The sequence below is a fragment of the Petromyzon marinus genome, chromosome 34 (assembly GCF_048934315.1).
Source record: "Petromyzon marinus isolate PM22_M1 ecotype Great Lakes invasive population chromosome 34, UKy_Petmar_22M1.pri1.0, whole genome shotgun sequence".
NCBI classification, from domain to species: Eukaryota; Metazoa; Chordata; class Hyperoartia; order Petromyzontiformes; family Petromyzontidae; genus Petromyzon; species Petromyzon marinus.
The window spans coordinates 2,353,743-2,371,243 of NC_133700.1; the positions used below are offsets into that span (position 1 = coordinate 2,353,743).

Consider the following 17,501-nt stretch of genomic DNA (forward strand, 5'->3'; position numbering starts at 1 on the left):
GCTGATGATGGGGGAAAAAATAGGGCACTTGTCTGCAGCGAGAATTATATTGAGTCAGAATAACACATCCAAACGTCGTGGCCAGCAGACTTGGCATTTCACTCCTCGACATACTGCGCTGCTGCCATACGCGAGTATATAATAGCGGAACACGCTTATTTCAAGCTTATTTATTCACGTGTCTATTTCGAGTAACGCTAGCCAGGGCCGTCCATAGGGGGGTGGGGGTGGCGAGTGTGGGGCCCGGGACAACTCGCATGCCATGTGCGACCCCCCACCCCTGACACCTTCAAACTAAACCGGAACTATGACACCTGACACCGTGACGTCGAAGCGCGGGGGCCCCCCCAAAGCTCGGGGCCCCGGGGCGTTCGTCCCGATTCGCCGCGTGTACCCTAGGGGACGGCTCTGGCTGGCACTAGCGTCCGTGTGGGTGACCTGCGCTGGGGTCAGCGGTGGCCCTGCCACTTGCGACGGAGCGCGTGGCGTCCAGCGGCCTTGCCTCCACTGCTGGCTCGCGAGCCTCTCCCCCCACCGTGTCTCCGTCGCGCGTCCGCGTCGCTCTGGTGCAAAAGGCACTTGTGTCCGTGTAAGACCGCCGTTGGGTAAATCCATTGGCCGCAGGTTTACGCGCGTGTCACAGTAAAGTATCACCTGCTGTGCGGGTCCAATGATCAGCCTTGGTGGCTCAGGATTTGTATCTCGTCGGTGTGGCACCAAAGTCGGTTGTAATGGTAATTTGTCGTGACAGAAAGCAGGTGAGCAGAATGCAGATTGTAGATTTGAACTGCTCGCCAGTCATAGCGGCAGCGTGGCGCCAGAGGTAGCACTGGTGCCTCACAGCAAGGAGTTTCCCGATTCAATTCGAGTTGAGGGCGCCTTCCTGCGTGGAGTTTGTGTGTTCTCCTCCTGCTCTGTGTGGGTTCTTTGGTTTCATCCCATAGCTATAAAAAAAATACCCCACGCAACTTCAACGGTGTTGACTCAGAACATCCCCAATGCCGGAAGATTGCCCTGCAAATTATTCAATGGGGATTACAGCACAGCAGCAACATCGCCCCCTGCTGCGAAAACCCGCCAGGGCCCTACCTGACAACAAAGAGTCCTTGTACGCACCCATACGTAGCAAGCCCTGCTAATCGGAGACTTGGTGAGGCTTTCATCGGTAAATCAGCGTGGTAGTAGTGGTAGTAATTGCGCATTTCACTTGGCGGTCGACATTCGGATGGGACTGCGACTTTCTCAGGAATGACGCCGCCCCCCGTGGTCGCCCCCCCCCCTGCCCCTACCGTGATGAAACAAATCACTCGAGACGCCGGAGTCTGGTAGCAGCAAGAGCAGTTTATGCGAACGCTGTCGAAAGTAGGTCGCACGTTTGGCGCAAAGGCCCTTCGCCGGCTACGCGTCACGAACGAACGAAGAGCGGCAAAGATACAGCTGCACATCCACCAGCCACCCTCCGCGGTTGCGCAGCAGCGGCGGCGGCTGGCGCGGAGCACGTGCGCCCGGCACGACGTTTCCGCTGCCAGCAAACAACGGTCACGAGTGCCGAGCGCATCCGCCAGCGCCCTGGGCTCGACATCCACGGCATTCGCCCAACGCAGGATCACGGCTGACGGGGGTTGCTCGTTAACCGTGCGCATGACGGATGCTCGGCGTCCACCGGGGGGGGGGGGGGGTGGGTCACGAGTCCCCCCCTAAATCATCCGGCGCTCGCTCGTCGCCGGCGGCGAAAACCACAATGGCGTGCGTCGGCAGCGCCACCTCGCCACTGATTCTGCGGCCGTGCACATGGTGATTCTACTCTTCTACACTGGCCAAAACGTCATGGAAGGGCTGGGACTACCCACACTTTACCCCACTATGCGCTGATGTGCCCGTGTGCACCCCATCACCTGCCCCCCCCCCCCCCCCCGCTGGGTGCACAGAGGCGTGGGAGATTGATCCGGCAACCTCTGGATTGCAAGTCCACAGCAGCCTGCCCACGCTTTGTCTATAATACATGAGATTGCGAACACCATGCTAACATTCCACTGCTGTGTTTGGTTGAGCACTTGATAGAAGCGAAACAATTTTATTTTCCCAGGTAAGGTCCACTGAGCTACATATCTCTTTTTCAGAAGCGACCTGGCCACAAATGATAGTTCAACAAATTGGCTTATCGCGTGGAAATGTATAGCGACCAAATACTCCAAAAGCATGTTTCTAAATCTGAAAGGGAAAAAACCGGAGAACATGCAACCTCCACATATACAGGTGTCGGGGTTGGCGATTGAACCCACGACCTCCTGCATACCAGGCAAGGTAGTGAACATCTCGCCACCGCGGCACCTTTCTGCGTGAAGCTTATATGTTCTCCTCCTCCTCTGTATGGGTTCCCTCCGGGTTCTCCGGTTTTCGTCCCGTAGATAAAAAAAACCCACTCAAAGTGAACCGCGTAACGTAAGCTGTGTAAACGGCACGCGCTTGTTCCCTCGCGATGGCCACAGAGGGGATCATCGGCCGTGCACTCTGGGACCTTTCCACCCAGAGGCGAGCAGGCGAGAGATTCGTTTTTGAAAGTCAGCCGAAAGATTTCACTCCAAGGAGAGAAAAAAAACACACACACACACACTGCAAGATTAAATTAATTGTCAAAGAGTGATATTAAAAGTGCTCTCATGTCCTCTAAATTTGCTCCATCAATGGGAATCTTTAAAGTATAAACGCCAGCGCTTCCTTTGAACTGTCAATTCGTATTGATTGGGCCTTCTGACCTACATACAGCCGCCGCCGTTTGAAGCGCCGGGCCAGTGCCCTTGAAGCCGCCCAATGTCTGGGTGTCTGGCCTCGGCGACTATAAATGCCGAGGGTCGGTGGCGGCCGCGGGTCGCGTGCGAGCCTGGCGCTGACCTGGTGACACGTGAATCACAATTCCTCTGAGCGCTTTTTTTCAAAGCCCGACGTTTACTGCACCACGGCGCATTCCGAGGTACACAAGGGATCCGAGACAGGCCTTTTAACATTTATAGCGTCATTTATTTCCATAAATTGAGGGGGGGGGGGGGGGGTGGGTGGTGACTTGTAAAATTTCCGGGATTGCACCATCCCCGAGCAAAGAGTTGTTTGGCGTGCTCGTATAACAACGGGAAGCTCTGCGCGTTTGCACAAGCCCCGCTTGTCATTTCTCCGCTCGTGAATTTTGATTTATCTCCGTCGGTTCCTAAAATAGAGAGACGAGGAGCCCATTGCGGCGGCTCTGTGCTCGTAATGTGAGCGGCAGGCCTCGGTTGCGCTTGCACGAGCACCCTGGCGCATTCGCTGCGTGTGCCGCGTCCCGGGCCTTCCTCCCAAGTGCTGACTATGATGCCTGATATTTACTATTTACGCAGCAAAGAACCGACAAGTCTCGAGATAATTATTATTATTATTTTTTTATCGCAGAGTCCCACTTACATCGTGAGAAAAGGCAGGAATGCTAAAAGCTCCGCACGGATAGATTAGCAAAAATCCATCGCTCTGCTACCATCGCCTGGCCACCTTGAAATCGTCACATGTGACGATTTCTGCGGGGACGATCGCTGCCGAAGGGCAAATGCCACCGCCTCGCCGGTGCGCGGCGTGGCTCCTGCCGGAGGCCGATGCCGCTGACGGGGGTTTGTAACGCTCGCCAGCACCTTTCGGGCGGCTCCTCATCCAAAGCGTGCGCCACCGTCATCGCGTTTCGCGAGGAGCAGCACTTGCGGCCGTGCGCTTTCCCAAACGGAACGCACCGCTGGTCGGTCGCGCTAATTGTCTCGCGAATAATAACCAGAATGACGGCGACTGCGCAGAGCCGGTCTGCGGCGCCAGCTGCCTGCGCGCGTCATTTGTCTCCGGCCTCGGTCGCGGCAGCGCCGCCACCGCCGATCTCGGGCAAACCGGCGGTAGCCGGCGGCGGCGGCGGCCGCGCTCCTTGACATTTCCCCGCAGGCCACGGCGCTGTCGCGCACGTCCACGCGACACTGAGTGCGCCGTCTCCCAATCCCGTGGCTTTGAAAAGGTCACCGGTTCGCAGTGGCAAATGCGGGAGCCGGCGGGGCTCCCGGTGGGAGCGGTGCGGCCGGACGTAGGTGGGGAGAGAGTGAGTGGGGAGGCGGGGGGGAGCAGCCGCTAGCGACGGACGTGCATCGCGTGCAGCACGCACACCGTTCACCACGTGCAGCACGCGCAACCAGACACCCGCACCACACGCACACATACACATCACGCACACACGGCTCGCACTACATACGGAAAAGACAGAAACCTCCGCTATAGCTTTAACAGACGGTTGTAGCAAGTGCTGGTTAGAGAGCACCTATGAAGGCCGGCACGGTACACGAGGCGGTGGGTGGCTGGCACCATGCCCGACCACCTTTGTCTCCCCAGTGGCGATGTTTACACACCACACCGGGTACTAATTTCTGGCTGAGTTGACCGAGGGTTATTCCCAGGACCGGTCTAGATAATCGTCACTGGTGTTGGCCATGAGCGGGAATCGAAACCCGGGTCGCCGGCTTCATAACCGGGCGTAGCGCTAACCGCTACGCCAACCCCCCACCCATGTACCCACGTACACCACACACACACAAGAGCACACACGCCGCATTCGTGCCGCGCGCGAGCGCACGACAGACGCCCCACGCTGCCAGGTGGCCGGCCGAAGGGATTCCGTGTCCGGGTGCGCGCCGGTGCCGAGGTTGTTTTCTCTGGGCGCGGACGTGCGAGTGCACAAACAAGGGATGGCCACCGCCGCCAGACAGCCAGCCAGCGTGGAGTGTTCGTCCGCCCAAGAGGAGAGAGTTAATAAATCGGGAGTTGCTGGTGAGACTTCGCGGAGGCACCTCTGGGGCTTTGTGGAAGATGCAGCACTTTAAGTGGTGGCATTGTTGTGGCGTGCGTCTCAAAAGCAGAGAAAGCTTTCAAAAGCTCTAACGCTCTGAAATTCAATCAGTCACGGTTGATGTTTATATAAAATAAGGGAAAACAATCGCCGTTTGAAAATTCAAGGTAGTGGTTTCGATCGCAGCCTGTCCTTTATCAGGATCGCATCATAAATCATCGTCGTCAGCCATGGCCATTCCACTGCTGGATGAAGGCCTTCGCAAGCTGGCGCCAACTCTCATGATCCTGCGATTCTACGAGCGAATCTAAATTCGTTGTACGCGCACGGACGGTGTCATTTGCAAGAGACGCGACAGGTCACATTTTTTTGCGGAGTGCTTTATCTGTCTGTGCCGAGTACGCTTCAGCAGTCCTGCTTCCCAGAGATTCACGTTTTTTTTCGGCCTATTTTTCCGAGGCAAGTAATAAACGCGGAGCGACAGACGCGACGACCACCCCACCCCCACACCCCCAAGGGCTGGCACACGGAGGATGTGTCTCCTATTTTTATTGAGGAACAACTCCGGTGCCCCTGGGACAAACCAAATAAACCCGTTTGAAGTTTGTGCTGAAAGTGTTGCACACCCACGCGTAATGCATGGGGGGGGGGGGGGGGGGTGGGGGGCGTGTGCATTGGCAACATTTTCATCGCGATAAGGAAATCGCCCTGAACATTCTGACGCGGCTTCACAGGGCTGACGTTTATCTGGAGTGACTCGTGCCATTTTTCTGACAACTCGCTCTTCGTGGGGGCGAAGTGTTTGCGCGAGGTGCCCCTCGGTAACCGAGAATTAGCGGCGGCCTCGCTCGGCGGAGCGTTGCGAAAAGGAACCCCGATGGGAGCTATGGGCGAAAAAAAGGAATATCGGGAAAAGTTTTAAAGTAAAAAAAAAAATACCTTGCTTTCGTATTGATTTCAACGAAGCCGTCGGGACATGTGGGGGAGGGGTGGGGGGGGGGAGTTTGACTTTGCTCGATACCTTTGTGTTGTATATTAAGGCCGCTCTTTGCATAAATCGATCGACAAGGTCATTTAGTGGCAGCATCTTGAGCCCTTCTCACGGGAGGGCCGCGGCGTCCGCGCCGTTCTTATTCCGTGCGCTCACGCGCGGCGAGCGCACGGGGACCTTCCTTGGAGGTGGCACGGCAGGGCGTCGTTCAGTTTATGTGGCTCCTCTTGGACACCCGCGTGGCACGGCAGGGCGTCGTTCAGTTTTTATGGCTCCTCTTGGACACCCGCGTTATGCACATGAACCCTTTCCCCTTCCGAGACTTTTGCAAGTTGCGGGGTAGATCCCGTTCACCACTGAATGTTGTAACGCGCAAGCGATTCGCGTCCATTTTTATTTTGAGAGGCGTAGTAGCGCCCTTCTTCTTAATGGCATTGTGCTCATGGCAGAGAACTGTAGTGACGCGACCGCACTCTTATTATAGCTGGCGCAGTACTGTGCCGCACGCTCTCGCGCTTGGTCGGAAGACATACCCATCAAGTTATTTCATTTAACTGTTTCTCCAGCTTTCTGTTTGCAATGACATACACTTACGTCATGGGAATGGAATGACGTGCACTGATGGGAAAGGGTGAAGCAGAATGACCAACCGTGAGTTGAAATGTGTAGCTTATATCGCGTAAACTTTCGGCCTTTGAATGTTGGTGCGGGTGGAGGGTGTTAGGAATTTCATGGTAAAATAGTATTCCCGTTACGATGCATTCATTCGTGTGTTTGAGAATCAAGTATTTTTTCATCTGCACTTGATAAAGCAACCCTGTGGGCTCTAAATTGGCGCGACGGTGACGAGATGTTAACTACCTCGGAGGTTGTGAGTTTGATCCCGACCCTGACGCCTGTTTATTTGTGTGTTTTCCCCGTGGTCCCGTGGATTTTTCTCCGGGTCCTCCGGTTTTTCCCTCCACAATTTTTTTTTAATCAACATTCATGTTAGAGTATTTGGCTGCTATAAATGTCCACGCGATAAGCCACTTCATTGACCTATCACTTGTGATGGCCAGGTCGCCTGCTGAAAAAGAGCTACAATGCACAATGTGCCTTACCTGGTAAAACAGAGAACGAGTAACAGATAGTAAATAGTAGGCGCTGTATTTGTAGCATTGTAACAAAAAACAAGATTCTTGCATCAAATCTCAACCCCCGTATCTTGGCAGTTCATTGAATCACCAGGGGATGAATTGTTCCATCGCTCCAGGAAACCGTAAGCAACTTGGCAGTTCAACATTAAACCACGTGCAAGGCAAGTGTCGGAGATTAAATCAGGAAGAGGAGGTTGCAATGGGCGTGACGCAGATGCAGGACGGAGGAGGACTGTTTACCCAGTCAGGCATTGCAGTGACACCCAGAGGTCGGCAGATGGTGGGACAGACCTTGGTGGCTGAACGTCGAATGCATTACAACCGAGCGATATATTTGAAGTAAAGCGATGGCACAGCCTGGTGGCATCAACAGCATCGTTCGTGATGACCTCTTGTACGTATCTACGTACCTTGAGCTTCTTTTGCACCCTACGTAGCCAACCGTGCTAATCGGCGGTGCAGGGGGGGGAAGGACAAACTTGAGTCGGTTCTTTCCCCGAGTCCTTCGCTAGCGCTCCGAGTCCCTCGTGGGTGGTGCGAGTCTCTCGCGAGTGCTGAGCGAGGGGGTTGCGTGTCCTCGCCCACCCGCCGCCCGCTGACCGCTGACGTCGTGGCGTCCGCAGAACTCGAGTGCCGACCACCGCGTGCAGCTGGACCTGGGCCTGTGGGACAAGTTCAGCGAGCTGGCCACCAAGTGCATCATCAAGATCGTGGAGTTCGCCAAGCGCCTGCCCGGCTTCGTCAACCTCTCCATCGCTGACCAGATCACGCTGCTCAAGGCCGCCTGCCTCGACATCCTGGTGAGAGCGCCGCGGGCGATGGTGGTTGACACTGCCGACGCTCTCGGTACTCTCTCTCTCGTGTTTGCCTGCTAACTATTAACAACGATTTTTTTTATCTCAATCAGGTAAGGCCCACTGAGCTATGTAGCTCTTTTTCAGCAGCGACCTGGCCACAAACGAAGTGGCTTATCGCGTGATATTTATAGCAGCCAAATACTCTGAAAACGCGTGTTTTTAAATGTGGGGGGGGGGGGGGGGGGAAACCGGGGGACCCGGAGAAAAATCCACGCGACCGCGGGGAGAGCTTGCAAACTTCAAATGCGCAGGCATCAGGGTCGGGATTGAACTCACGACCTCCTGTATACCAGGCGAGAGAGTTAACATCTCCCCACTGTGGCGTTGCTGATGATATCGTCACCATGACAACCTGAGGAAATTATATAAGAAACATAAATAAAGAAGGATTTTTTTAAGTTAGGCTCAAGGTGAACATTATCAAAACGAAATTAGCGTACAGATAAATACTGTAGAAAAAAATCTAAGAAGGAAGCTCGTGGGCAATGTGTCCGAGTCCGTGTGTATGTCTACAACAGTTATTGAAAGTGAACGGTGATTAAAATAACAATAATGAAACAGCAGACGAGAGCAGGTTGACATTTTCAGAAATCTGAAGCTAATAATGTTAATGCAACGTGCCAATGTGCCTAGAGGATTGAGTTTTAATCGATGTATACGACCTGCTGTGGAATATGGACCGGAAACGTGGAAAATGTAACAAAAATCTGAAAATTGTGCAGAGAAGCATGATTATCGTCAGCCAAGGCGGCCGTGTCTCATAGGCGCACACAAGGCAGCTCCGCTAGATGAATGCTCTAACCCTGCTGCCCATCGCCTCGACCCCCACTGACATCCTTCTCCATTAGAACATAAACACAACTTCAGCTGCAACCCCCCTCTTGAGCTTTTGACCTTTGTCCATCTCCCGTACCTCCTCGTGGCATCCAAAAAACTTCCGCGGAGCTGGTCCGGAGCGTCTTCTCTCGGGAGATCGAGGGAGTGGGTTTGGTGCGGGCGTAGGTGCCTCCTGGTTTTGCACGGTTTTCCCTTTTTTCCCCGCTTTGTTTTTTTCTGCTGAAGGAGGCAGGAATCCGAAGGAAGGGGGGAACTGCAAACGATTGCTTCCCCTGCCACGAGAGAGAGAGAGAGAGAGGTTATTTTGCGGTTACAGTGCCAATTGCGCTCTGTGGTTTGTCTTTGCCGAGTTCACTGCCCGGAGCGCTTCAACGGCGCCGTTTCTCCTCGTTTACGAATCCAAATAATTGGAGAAGAGATGTCGGCGAACGGCGTTTCACGCAAAAATGTTCCAATTAAAATGTTTTTCGAGGCGCGGGAAGAAAAAAAAAACCTTAATCAACGTTATATTAAAAGTGACGAGGGGTTTCAGCGCCACCAAGCACTTCAACAAACCCACGTGCGTCGTGGCAGGCAGATCACCACTGCGGACGGTCGCTCCTTCGTTGTGTCCCTCGGCATGAGGAGTGACAGCCCGGTAATGCCACACGGCTGTAGTCCGTGTGTCGCCCTCGGACAGACCTTAATTTTAATGAAGCTTATTTATTTTTTCCAACGTAGCGCAATGCCGCAGCGGCTGCGAAACACTGAAGGGCAGCTTTTGAAGTGAGGCCTAGCTTTAACATTCTGTCAGGGGCCTGACCTTGCCTTGGCCTTGACTCAAAGAGATCTCTTCACCGCCCGTGATGGATTGGATAACTTAAAACAGTGCGTGGCTGACAGCCCATCTGTCTGCCTTTAAATATCGAGCGATCTGGCAGTCAATTCATCTTACTCGTTTTGGGGAGATTGGACGCTGCTGGTGTTTATGAGGCGAGAGGACCCGTGTTGAGTTGATGCGTCAGTGGCTCCGGATTATTATTAACAATGAAGGAAGGCAACGTGAGAATGCAAACTCGGAAATATGCGGCGTATAAAAGGCACAACAAAGGTGCAGGCAACTTCGCCGCACCGCCAAACACCACCATCTCTGTTTTCCACATCGGCACGGTTTCAATTGCACTGGCCCGTTGCTTGTGTCCTGATTTACTCCGTGCATGGGCACTGCGGCCCAGTTTTCAGTTTCCAATAGCACTCGCAGTGTTTTGTGTCATCAGTTATCTAATACGATGTGTCTCCTCTGCAGCGCCTTGCTTGTTGTCTGCTTATTAAATAGATGTCTTTCTGCCCAGGGTATAGCATCCATATTCATCCTTGAATGACACGTTGAGCCAAACTAGTCTGTTAAATTATGATTTCTGTTGCTTTATTTCGTTGCAATGTTTTTTTGAAATTCAATTTTTTGCTCCTGCTCATCCTTCTCTTCACAATCTTTATCAATAAATACCAATTATTTTTAGTTGAATCTAAATGTCGTTTTTGGGCTCAAAATACACCACTGCGTTTAGGCTTACCGTGCTATGTTTAGGCAGTGGTGTATTTACCGTGCTATGTTTAGGCAGTGGTGTATTTACCGTGCTATGTTTAGGCAGTGGTGTATTTACCGTGCTATGTATTTTAAGAAAATTGGGAAAATCCACATTCAGTTTATCACCAAAAAAAAAAACAACATACGTACTTTATTTTGGCTAAATATGGGTGATTTTTTGGGTTTATTTTTCAATTGAAGTGAATTCCTCCACTGTGCTTAGGCTCACACTGCTGCTGTATATTGAATGGATTTGGAAAATTCCGTGTTAAAAGTCTCACGCAAAATAAATTGACATACTAACCTATGTCAATTTTGGGCCAAAATGGCCCAATTATTTTACATTACTTTTATTTTTATAAAAAAGTGAATTCCTCCATTGCGTTGTCTTAACGTGCTTTATACAGCATTAGAGTAAATTGGGAAATTCCACGTGAAATTTTCACCCCCCAAAAAATCGACATACTATATATAAACCATTTATGACAAAAAATGGATTGCTGTATTTTACATAGATTCCTCTGTGCTGTTTAAGAGTTAATAATAAGATATCACAGTAGTCCCTTGGTTAATAGTAACATTGGTTTACGGTTTTTCGGTTATCGTTTAACGTTAACATTTTGGTAAACGGGATTTTTACATTATGAACGCAGGCGTCAATTTCGGCCAATTCGAGTGCTCGGAAGTGGGGCTGAGCCATGCCCTCAGCCAATCAGCGACGCCCATTTATGATCGTTTAGAGCTCGACTGGCTTTGTTTACATTGTCACGTTTTCTGTTTTGGCAGTGAAAACAGTTCTCTTGCAGACTCAGTGATTTTTGTTTATTTTTCAACTTAGAAGTGAAATCGATTAACAGTTATTTCGGTTCACAGTAGTTTTGGGGGGAACGGATTAAAAACGTTAAACGAGGGGCTACTGTATTAATGTAGAGTACCTTGCTTTGAAAAATCACAAAGGGCTCTTCACGTGAAAAGTCGAGTCTCCGTAAATGAATAAACGACATTGCACCGAGCCCAGTGATGGCGCAGGACGTTGAGCTTTCAGTCGTGGCTTAAAATCATCGACGTTGTCCGAGTCACGGACACGGCTGGGGTGGCGGCCCTTTTCGAAAGGTTGGGGGGACGAACGAACGACGGAGGCCGCCGGTGCCTCCACCATGCCAGTGTCCGGCTAACACTTGCCCTCGTTAATCATCTTCATATTACGGTTGATTTACCTTCTAGTGCGTTTTGTCCTTCCGCTTATAACTTGAGGAAGCAAAGGCCGCGCGAGGATGAGTTCAACAAAAAAAAAAACGGCAAACGATTCACCTTTGCAAAGTGCACGTTTAAAAAAAACGAGTTTATTGAGACCGGCTCATCGAGAAAGATTACTGCGTGAATACGGGAGAATTCTCAACAATGTCTCTTTGAACCCAAATAACTGTTAATCGATTAAGAGATTTGAGGATTTGCAGGCCGCGTCATCCATGGCGGTGAGCGCACAACTGCGGACACAGCTGCGTTAGCGAGCCAGCGCCACGCTCGCCGTTGACCCTGACAAGTTCATAAGATCTTCGCCTTGGTGGCAGCACTCTCTGGCCTTTGTCTGGATGAAGAGCAATATCTAGGTCTGCTCCCAGATAAGTTAGCTGGAAGAAGGCTTTACTTTGCTGTGCGGTGGGTTGCTTCAATGCCTCCGTTGAACTGTCGGGAGTTCCCAGCGGTTCGCTGCTCTCCAGGTCGGGCAATCCAACCGGCGTCTCCACAATTTCATGCCGAAAATAAGAATTTCCGTTTACGAACGTGGATCTGCCGCGAAACGTGCCGACTCGATTTAACGTGAACCCGTTGATCCTTGAGGTACTTTAAACCCGGATGTTCTTCGGTGGCAACACTGCAGCCAAGTGTGTCTGTCTCCCTCGGCGTCCGTCCTCCCCAGATCCTGCGGATCTGCTCGCGCTACACCCCGGAGCAGGACACAATGACGTTCTCAGACGGCCTAACGCTCAACCGCACGCAGATGCACAACGCGGGCTTCGGGCCGCTCACCGACCTCGTGTTCGCCTTTGCCAACCAGCTGCTGCCCCTGAGCGTGGACGACACGGAGGCCGGCCTGCTCGCCGCCATCTGCCTCATCTCCGGAGGTGCCGGCAGACCCTGGCCACGGCGTGGCCACTCGTGCAGTGTAGCCGTTCCCGCTCATGGCCACCAACGCCAGTGACGATTATCTGAATCGGTCGTGGGGCCTCCGCTAGGTCGACTCAGCCTCAAATGAGTACCTGGTGCAGTGTGTGTAAACATCGCCGCTGGGGATGCAAAGGCAGCCGGGCTTGGTGCTGGCCACCCACCCGCTCGTGTACCATTTCGGCCTTCATAGGTGCTTGCGAACAGCACTTGCCCTAACAGTCCGTTAAGGCTATTCGGGAGGTCCGTGTGTGTGAGCTTACATGCGCGCGTAAGTGTATGTGCATGCATGGGGAGTGTAGTAGTTGGCGCACTGTGCCGTGAGCCCGGTGACCCCAGTTTCATTCCCTTTCACAGCCAAGATCGGTGACAGATATCTGAACTGGATCAGGGCCTCTCCCTAGGTCGATTGGGTCTTAAATGAACACCTAGCACACAGTAATTATCAGCACTGGGGAGACAAAGGCGGCTAGACGTGGCGCTGGCCACCCACCCACTCATGTGCTGTCAGCCTTAATCGGTGCTCGATAAAAGCACTTTGGAAAGGGTGGCACAGCACTAAGCGGACTGTGCTACGAACCAAGCGACCGGAGTTCAAGTCCCACTCACAGCCAACACCGGTGACGAATATCTGAACCGGTCCTGGGCCTCCCCTAGGTAGACTGGGTCTCAAATGAGCATCTGGTGAAGTGTGTAAACATCGCGTTGGGGTTAGCCACCCATTTGCTTAGGTGCCGTGCTGGCCTGAATGGGTGCTCGCTAACAGCACTTTCCCCAACAGTCTGTTAATGCTTCATGGGGGATCTTTGTCTTTTGTGTGCGCAGACCGGCAGGACCTGGAGGAGCCAGAGAAGGTGGAGCGGCTACAGGAGCCGCTGCTGGAAGCCATGAAGGTGTACGTGCGCCGGCGGCGACCCGACAAACCACACATGTTCCCCAAGCTCCTCATGAAGATCACCGACCTACGTGGCATCAGTGCCAAGGGTGAGCTCGCCGTCACAAAGCGGCACGGCCACCACCGGCACAGCAGGTGGAAGTTCGGTCCGTAGAAGGGGTGTTGTGTCAAACACTCCTTCAGTTACGGTTCAAGTGTCACTCGTCTTGAAATTGTCAAAACTATCTCAGTTTGAGCATTTGATACAAATGGCCACAGGATTTTGCCATCTTAGGCCATGCCATAGCCCCGCTTAGTGTGAGCTGTCAACCTATTCCAATGACCCAGAAGAAAAACTAAAATTAATTAACTTTATATTCTCGGTTCTTTCGGTAAAGCCAACATTTTCATGGAGAAATTTGAGACTGACGCCATCCAGACTGCCACTCTGCGCTCAACCTTATGGAAGAGGTACGTGGATGACACTTTTGTCATCTGTCCACATGGCCGGCCTGCTCTAGACCAATTCTTCGACCACATCAATTCCATACACCCAGCCATCAGATTTACCATGGAAGTCGAAAAAGATGGCAAGCTACCTTTTTTGGATGTCCTAATTAAAAAGAGACCTGATGGTTCAATGAGCCACTCTGTCTACAGGAAAGCTACCCATACGGATGCTTATCTGAAACCGGATTCCCACCACCATCCATCACAGAAGAATTCTCTCATCAAGACTCTGCACCATAGAGCCCAATGCATATCCGACCAGGAACACATAGGCAGTGAACTCAAGCACGTACACCAAGCTCTTAAGACTAATGGTTACTCCGACTATGCAATCCGCAAAGCTATCACTCCAACCATGACGGACCCTCTTGAGGAGCCTTTCAAAACCATCACTTTACCCTACATTGCGGGGATCACAAAAAACATCTCCAAAATCTTGAATAAACACAAGATCCAGGTCCGTTTCAACACATTACATAAAATCCGTGATCTGGTTCCGTCTTTAAAAGATGTGATTCCGGACATACAGTACCTTGGTGTCTACAAACTAAATTTGCCTCTGTGGTAGTAGTTACATTGGAGAAACCAAACGACATGTCTCGGACCGCATTCGTAAACACAAAGCAGACCTTAAACACGGTAGGACCAACACCTCGGCCGTGGCAGATCACTGTTATAATTCAGTAGGCTCACATGACATTGACTTCTCCAAGACAGAGGTTCTTTGCAAGCCATCTGGCTACCATGAGAGATTCGTTCATGAGGCTATCCACATATACAAACACAGAGACAATTTCAACCGAGAAGATGGATTCTGGCTTAGCAATCATTGGAAGGATTTGATAAACCATTTCGGGTCTTAATTGATTGTTTACGCTTACGGTGGCTGTCAGACAGCATACATTAATTTTTCGTCTCCCCCCTCCTCTTTTCCGAACATAGATGGACTCGTCCATCTGAACAAACCGTAAAATCGCTATCCGTGGTGCTAACGTTTAAAAATAAATAAATACAAACCACCACTTCTTTCAAATGTTCTTGCCATTGGTTTTCACACCTGATGATGACTGCTTGTGTTGCAGTCGAAACGTCGTGAGAATTTTATTTTTATATATATTTTATTGTTTCCCTTCAACGTGACTTTACCGAAAGAACCAAGAATATGAATCACTGCAGTCACGAAAGCTTTAAATCAAAATTTAATTAACTATCGATATCGAGGCTCCCACAAGGCCATGCGGGAGGGCGCGTGGCAGTTTGGTGTTGCGGTCGTGTCGTTACAGTTCTCTGCAGTGAGTACAATGTCTTTTAAAACAATGGCACCAAGCCTCTCTAAATAAAATGAATGTTAACTGCTTGCGCATTCTGAGATTTAGCGGTGAACGGGACACCCACCCTGCAACTCGCAGACGTCTCTGAACGGTCGTTATGTACAGCAGGGGTGGTCCTATGCCCACATGCTGCGCAGGGTTGCCGCGGCGCTAGCCATCCGAACCGCCCGTTGCGCCCACTCTCTCTCGCTTGTGCCCCGGCAGGTATGGAGCGGGTGATCACGCTGAAGATGGAGATTCCGGGCTCCATGCCTCCCCTCATCCAGGAGATGCTGGAAAATTCGTACGGCTCGGAGGCAGGGGGCACGACCAGCGGAAGCTCGAGCCCCGGCACGCCCGAGGCCACGCCGCCCACGGCCGGCACGCCCGAGCCGGCGCACGACGCGCCGCACGGGAAAGGACTAACGCTCACGCAGAAGACGAGCTCCAAGATCTCGCAGACCCCTCCCGTGGCCGGCAACTGATGCCCCACGCGACGGTGAAGAGCCGCAAGCAATTGGACTCGTGCAGGAAGTTGACCTTTCTGTCGCACGCGAGCGAAACTTTTCAAGGTCGATTCAAAAAGAGAAAAAAAGCGTTGTTTTATAAGACTGTTAATTGTTTGAGCCAACGGCTCCATATAATTAAGAACTTTTATGAGTGTGAACTTTTTTCAAAATCCCGTCATTAAAAAAAAACGGGTTCATCGTTGGGATTTTGACCACTGGAAGATGCGTTGCAGAAGACGGCTCCAGGAAGTGTTTTCCAGCAATGTCAACGTGCACATGAAGGTGGTGTTTGTACTGTTGCTCAATTTCACATCTTGCAGCAGCAGCAAACGTGTTATCAAAGGTGATTGCTGCAGCTTTCAAGTGGAGCCAATTCAGGTGTCACGTTGGCCAGATTTAGTGAGAATGGTTGAATATCCCAAGTTTGAACACATGAAGAAATTACGAGCATTCTTTTTTTTTATGAAAAGCACTGCTTTAGTTAAAACAATTGTTTTCTAATGCCTTCTGAAGTTCAGTTAATAGTGCATTTGTTTTAATAAATAATACATCTGGGCAATTGGTTGACAATGTCTTTTCTTCAATGTATTTTCAAGTCTCACTAAAGGTGCAATGTTTATTGTGGACTAACACAAATTGGCCGCAAATGACAAGTCTGGGATTACATCATTTACACGGGACATAATTATTTTGTATGCAAACCAGATTAGTTTGGGAGGCCTGAATGCGAGTTCACAGGAGGATGTGAAACGCCCTCTGGGTCTTTCCCACCCACACAGGCAAGAGCTTTGTCAACACCAGCATTTATAGAGTATTACATTCAGCTAAGAGTGCGAGAAGCAAAGTAGGTCGAGCCGAAACATTACTGCAGTTTGAGAGGGCTGCTTGTTCTTGTTACGACGGTAAATAAATGAAAGTAATAATTTTTTTGTTTCCAAAACACAAGTCACTTTAATATTTTTGTACCGATTTTGAAAAATGAAAAAAAAAATATCAAATGAAATGTTTCGCAAACTACTGTTTATTGAATCTTTCAGATGTCTTGTATCTATGAGTTGTACTTTTAAAAAGGTTGTGGGGGGGGGTGTAAATGTCATTTTGTGATGTTTTATGCCTTCCTTCAGGTAGTGAAGGATGGAGGGATGTCTAAGATAATTGTAACGACTGTTGCCATGGGACTGTAACATATTTGCCTTTTCAAGTATTCATGAGCACGTCATGTAGGTCTTACGCCGACGAGTAGTCTTAATTTAATGAATAATTTGCAAGTATTTTGAGCACATGTATTTTACTACACTGAAGGATTTTGTGGAAAAGTTTAAATTAGCCACTTTTCTACTTCCTCACATTAAATTGTAATCATGAATCCTAAAAACTTTGTAACCGACTTTCCCCATTTTGTTTTAATACGCCAAGGCATTTCACTACCGTATGTTTACACTCGTCACAAGCAGGGTTTTGAAAATAATCGTTCACCATTTTATGCAAACCCTCACTTCATAGATGAATGTTGTGAAAGAAGGGGTTGCGTGGAGAATTGTTTTGTATGTTGTCGAGCCCTCTGGTTCAGTGGGCCTCTGTGTCACCACGTGTATTCTATTTGCTGAAAACATGTAAACTGCCATAACAGAAATAGGTTTTATTGGTTTGTAGATTTGAGTCACTTGTGGTTATTTGTATATACTTTAGCTAAAAGTCCCGAAGTTCAGATGAAACATTGCAACTTTTCTCAACCTATCAACAGAAAAATAAAGTATATTTATCTTAATGTACTTCAAGAAATGTTATGGTTGGTCATTACAGAACATTTGGAACACTGGTTGACTGAATTAATGAGTTACTTATCTGGTGCTTAACTTGAGCATGCTAATCCATTTATTCATTGTAATATGAAATTA

The 17,501-nt window shown here is 50.4% G+C and overlaps 1 protein-coding gene across 3 annotated transcripts in view; it reads left to right on the forward strand.

Moving 5' to 3' along the window:
• The window catches only part of RARB (retinoic acid receptor beta), a 192,096-nt gene extending 174,721 nt beyond the window's left edge, over positions 1–17,375 (forward strand). For all 3 annotated transcript variants that reach the window (XM_032965369.2, XM_032965368.2, XM_032965372.2), the window contains 4 exons: positions 7,597–7,773; positions 12,156–12,360; positions 13,226–13,384; positions 15,320–17,375. In XM_032965369.2, the coding sequence (XP_032821260.1) occupies positions 7,597–7,773; positions 12,156–12,360; positions 13,226–13,384; positions 15,320–15,579 (801 nt within the window). In that variant the 3' untranslated portion in view covers positions 15,580–17,375. The remainder of the gene's footprint in view (positions 1–7,596; positions 7,774–12,155; positions 12,361–13,225; positions 13,385–15,319) is intronic.
• Positions 17,376–17,501: the final 126 nt, after the last annotated feature.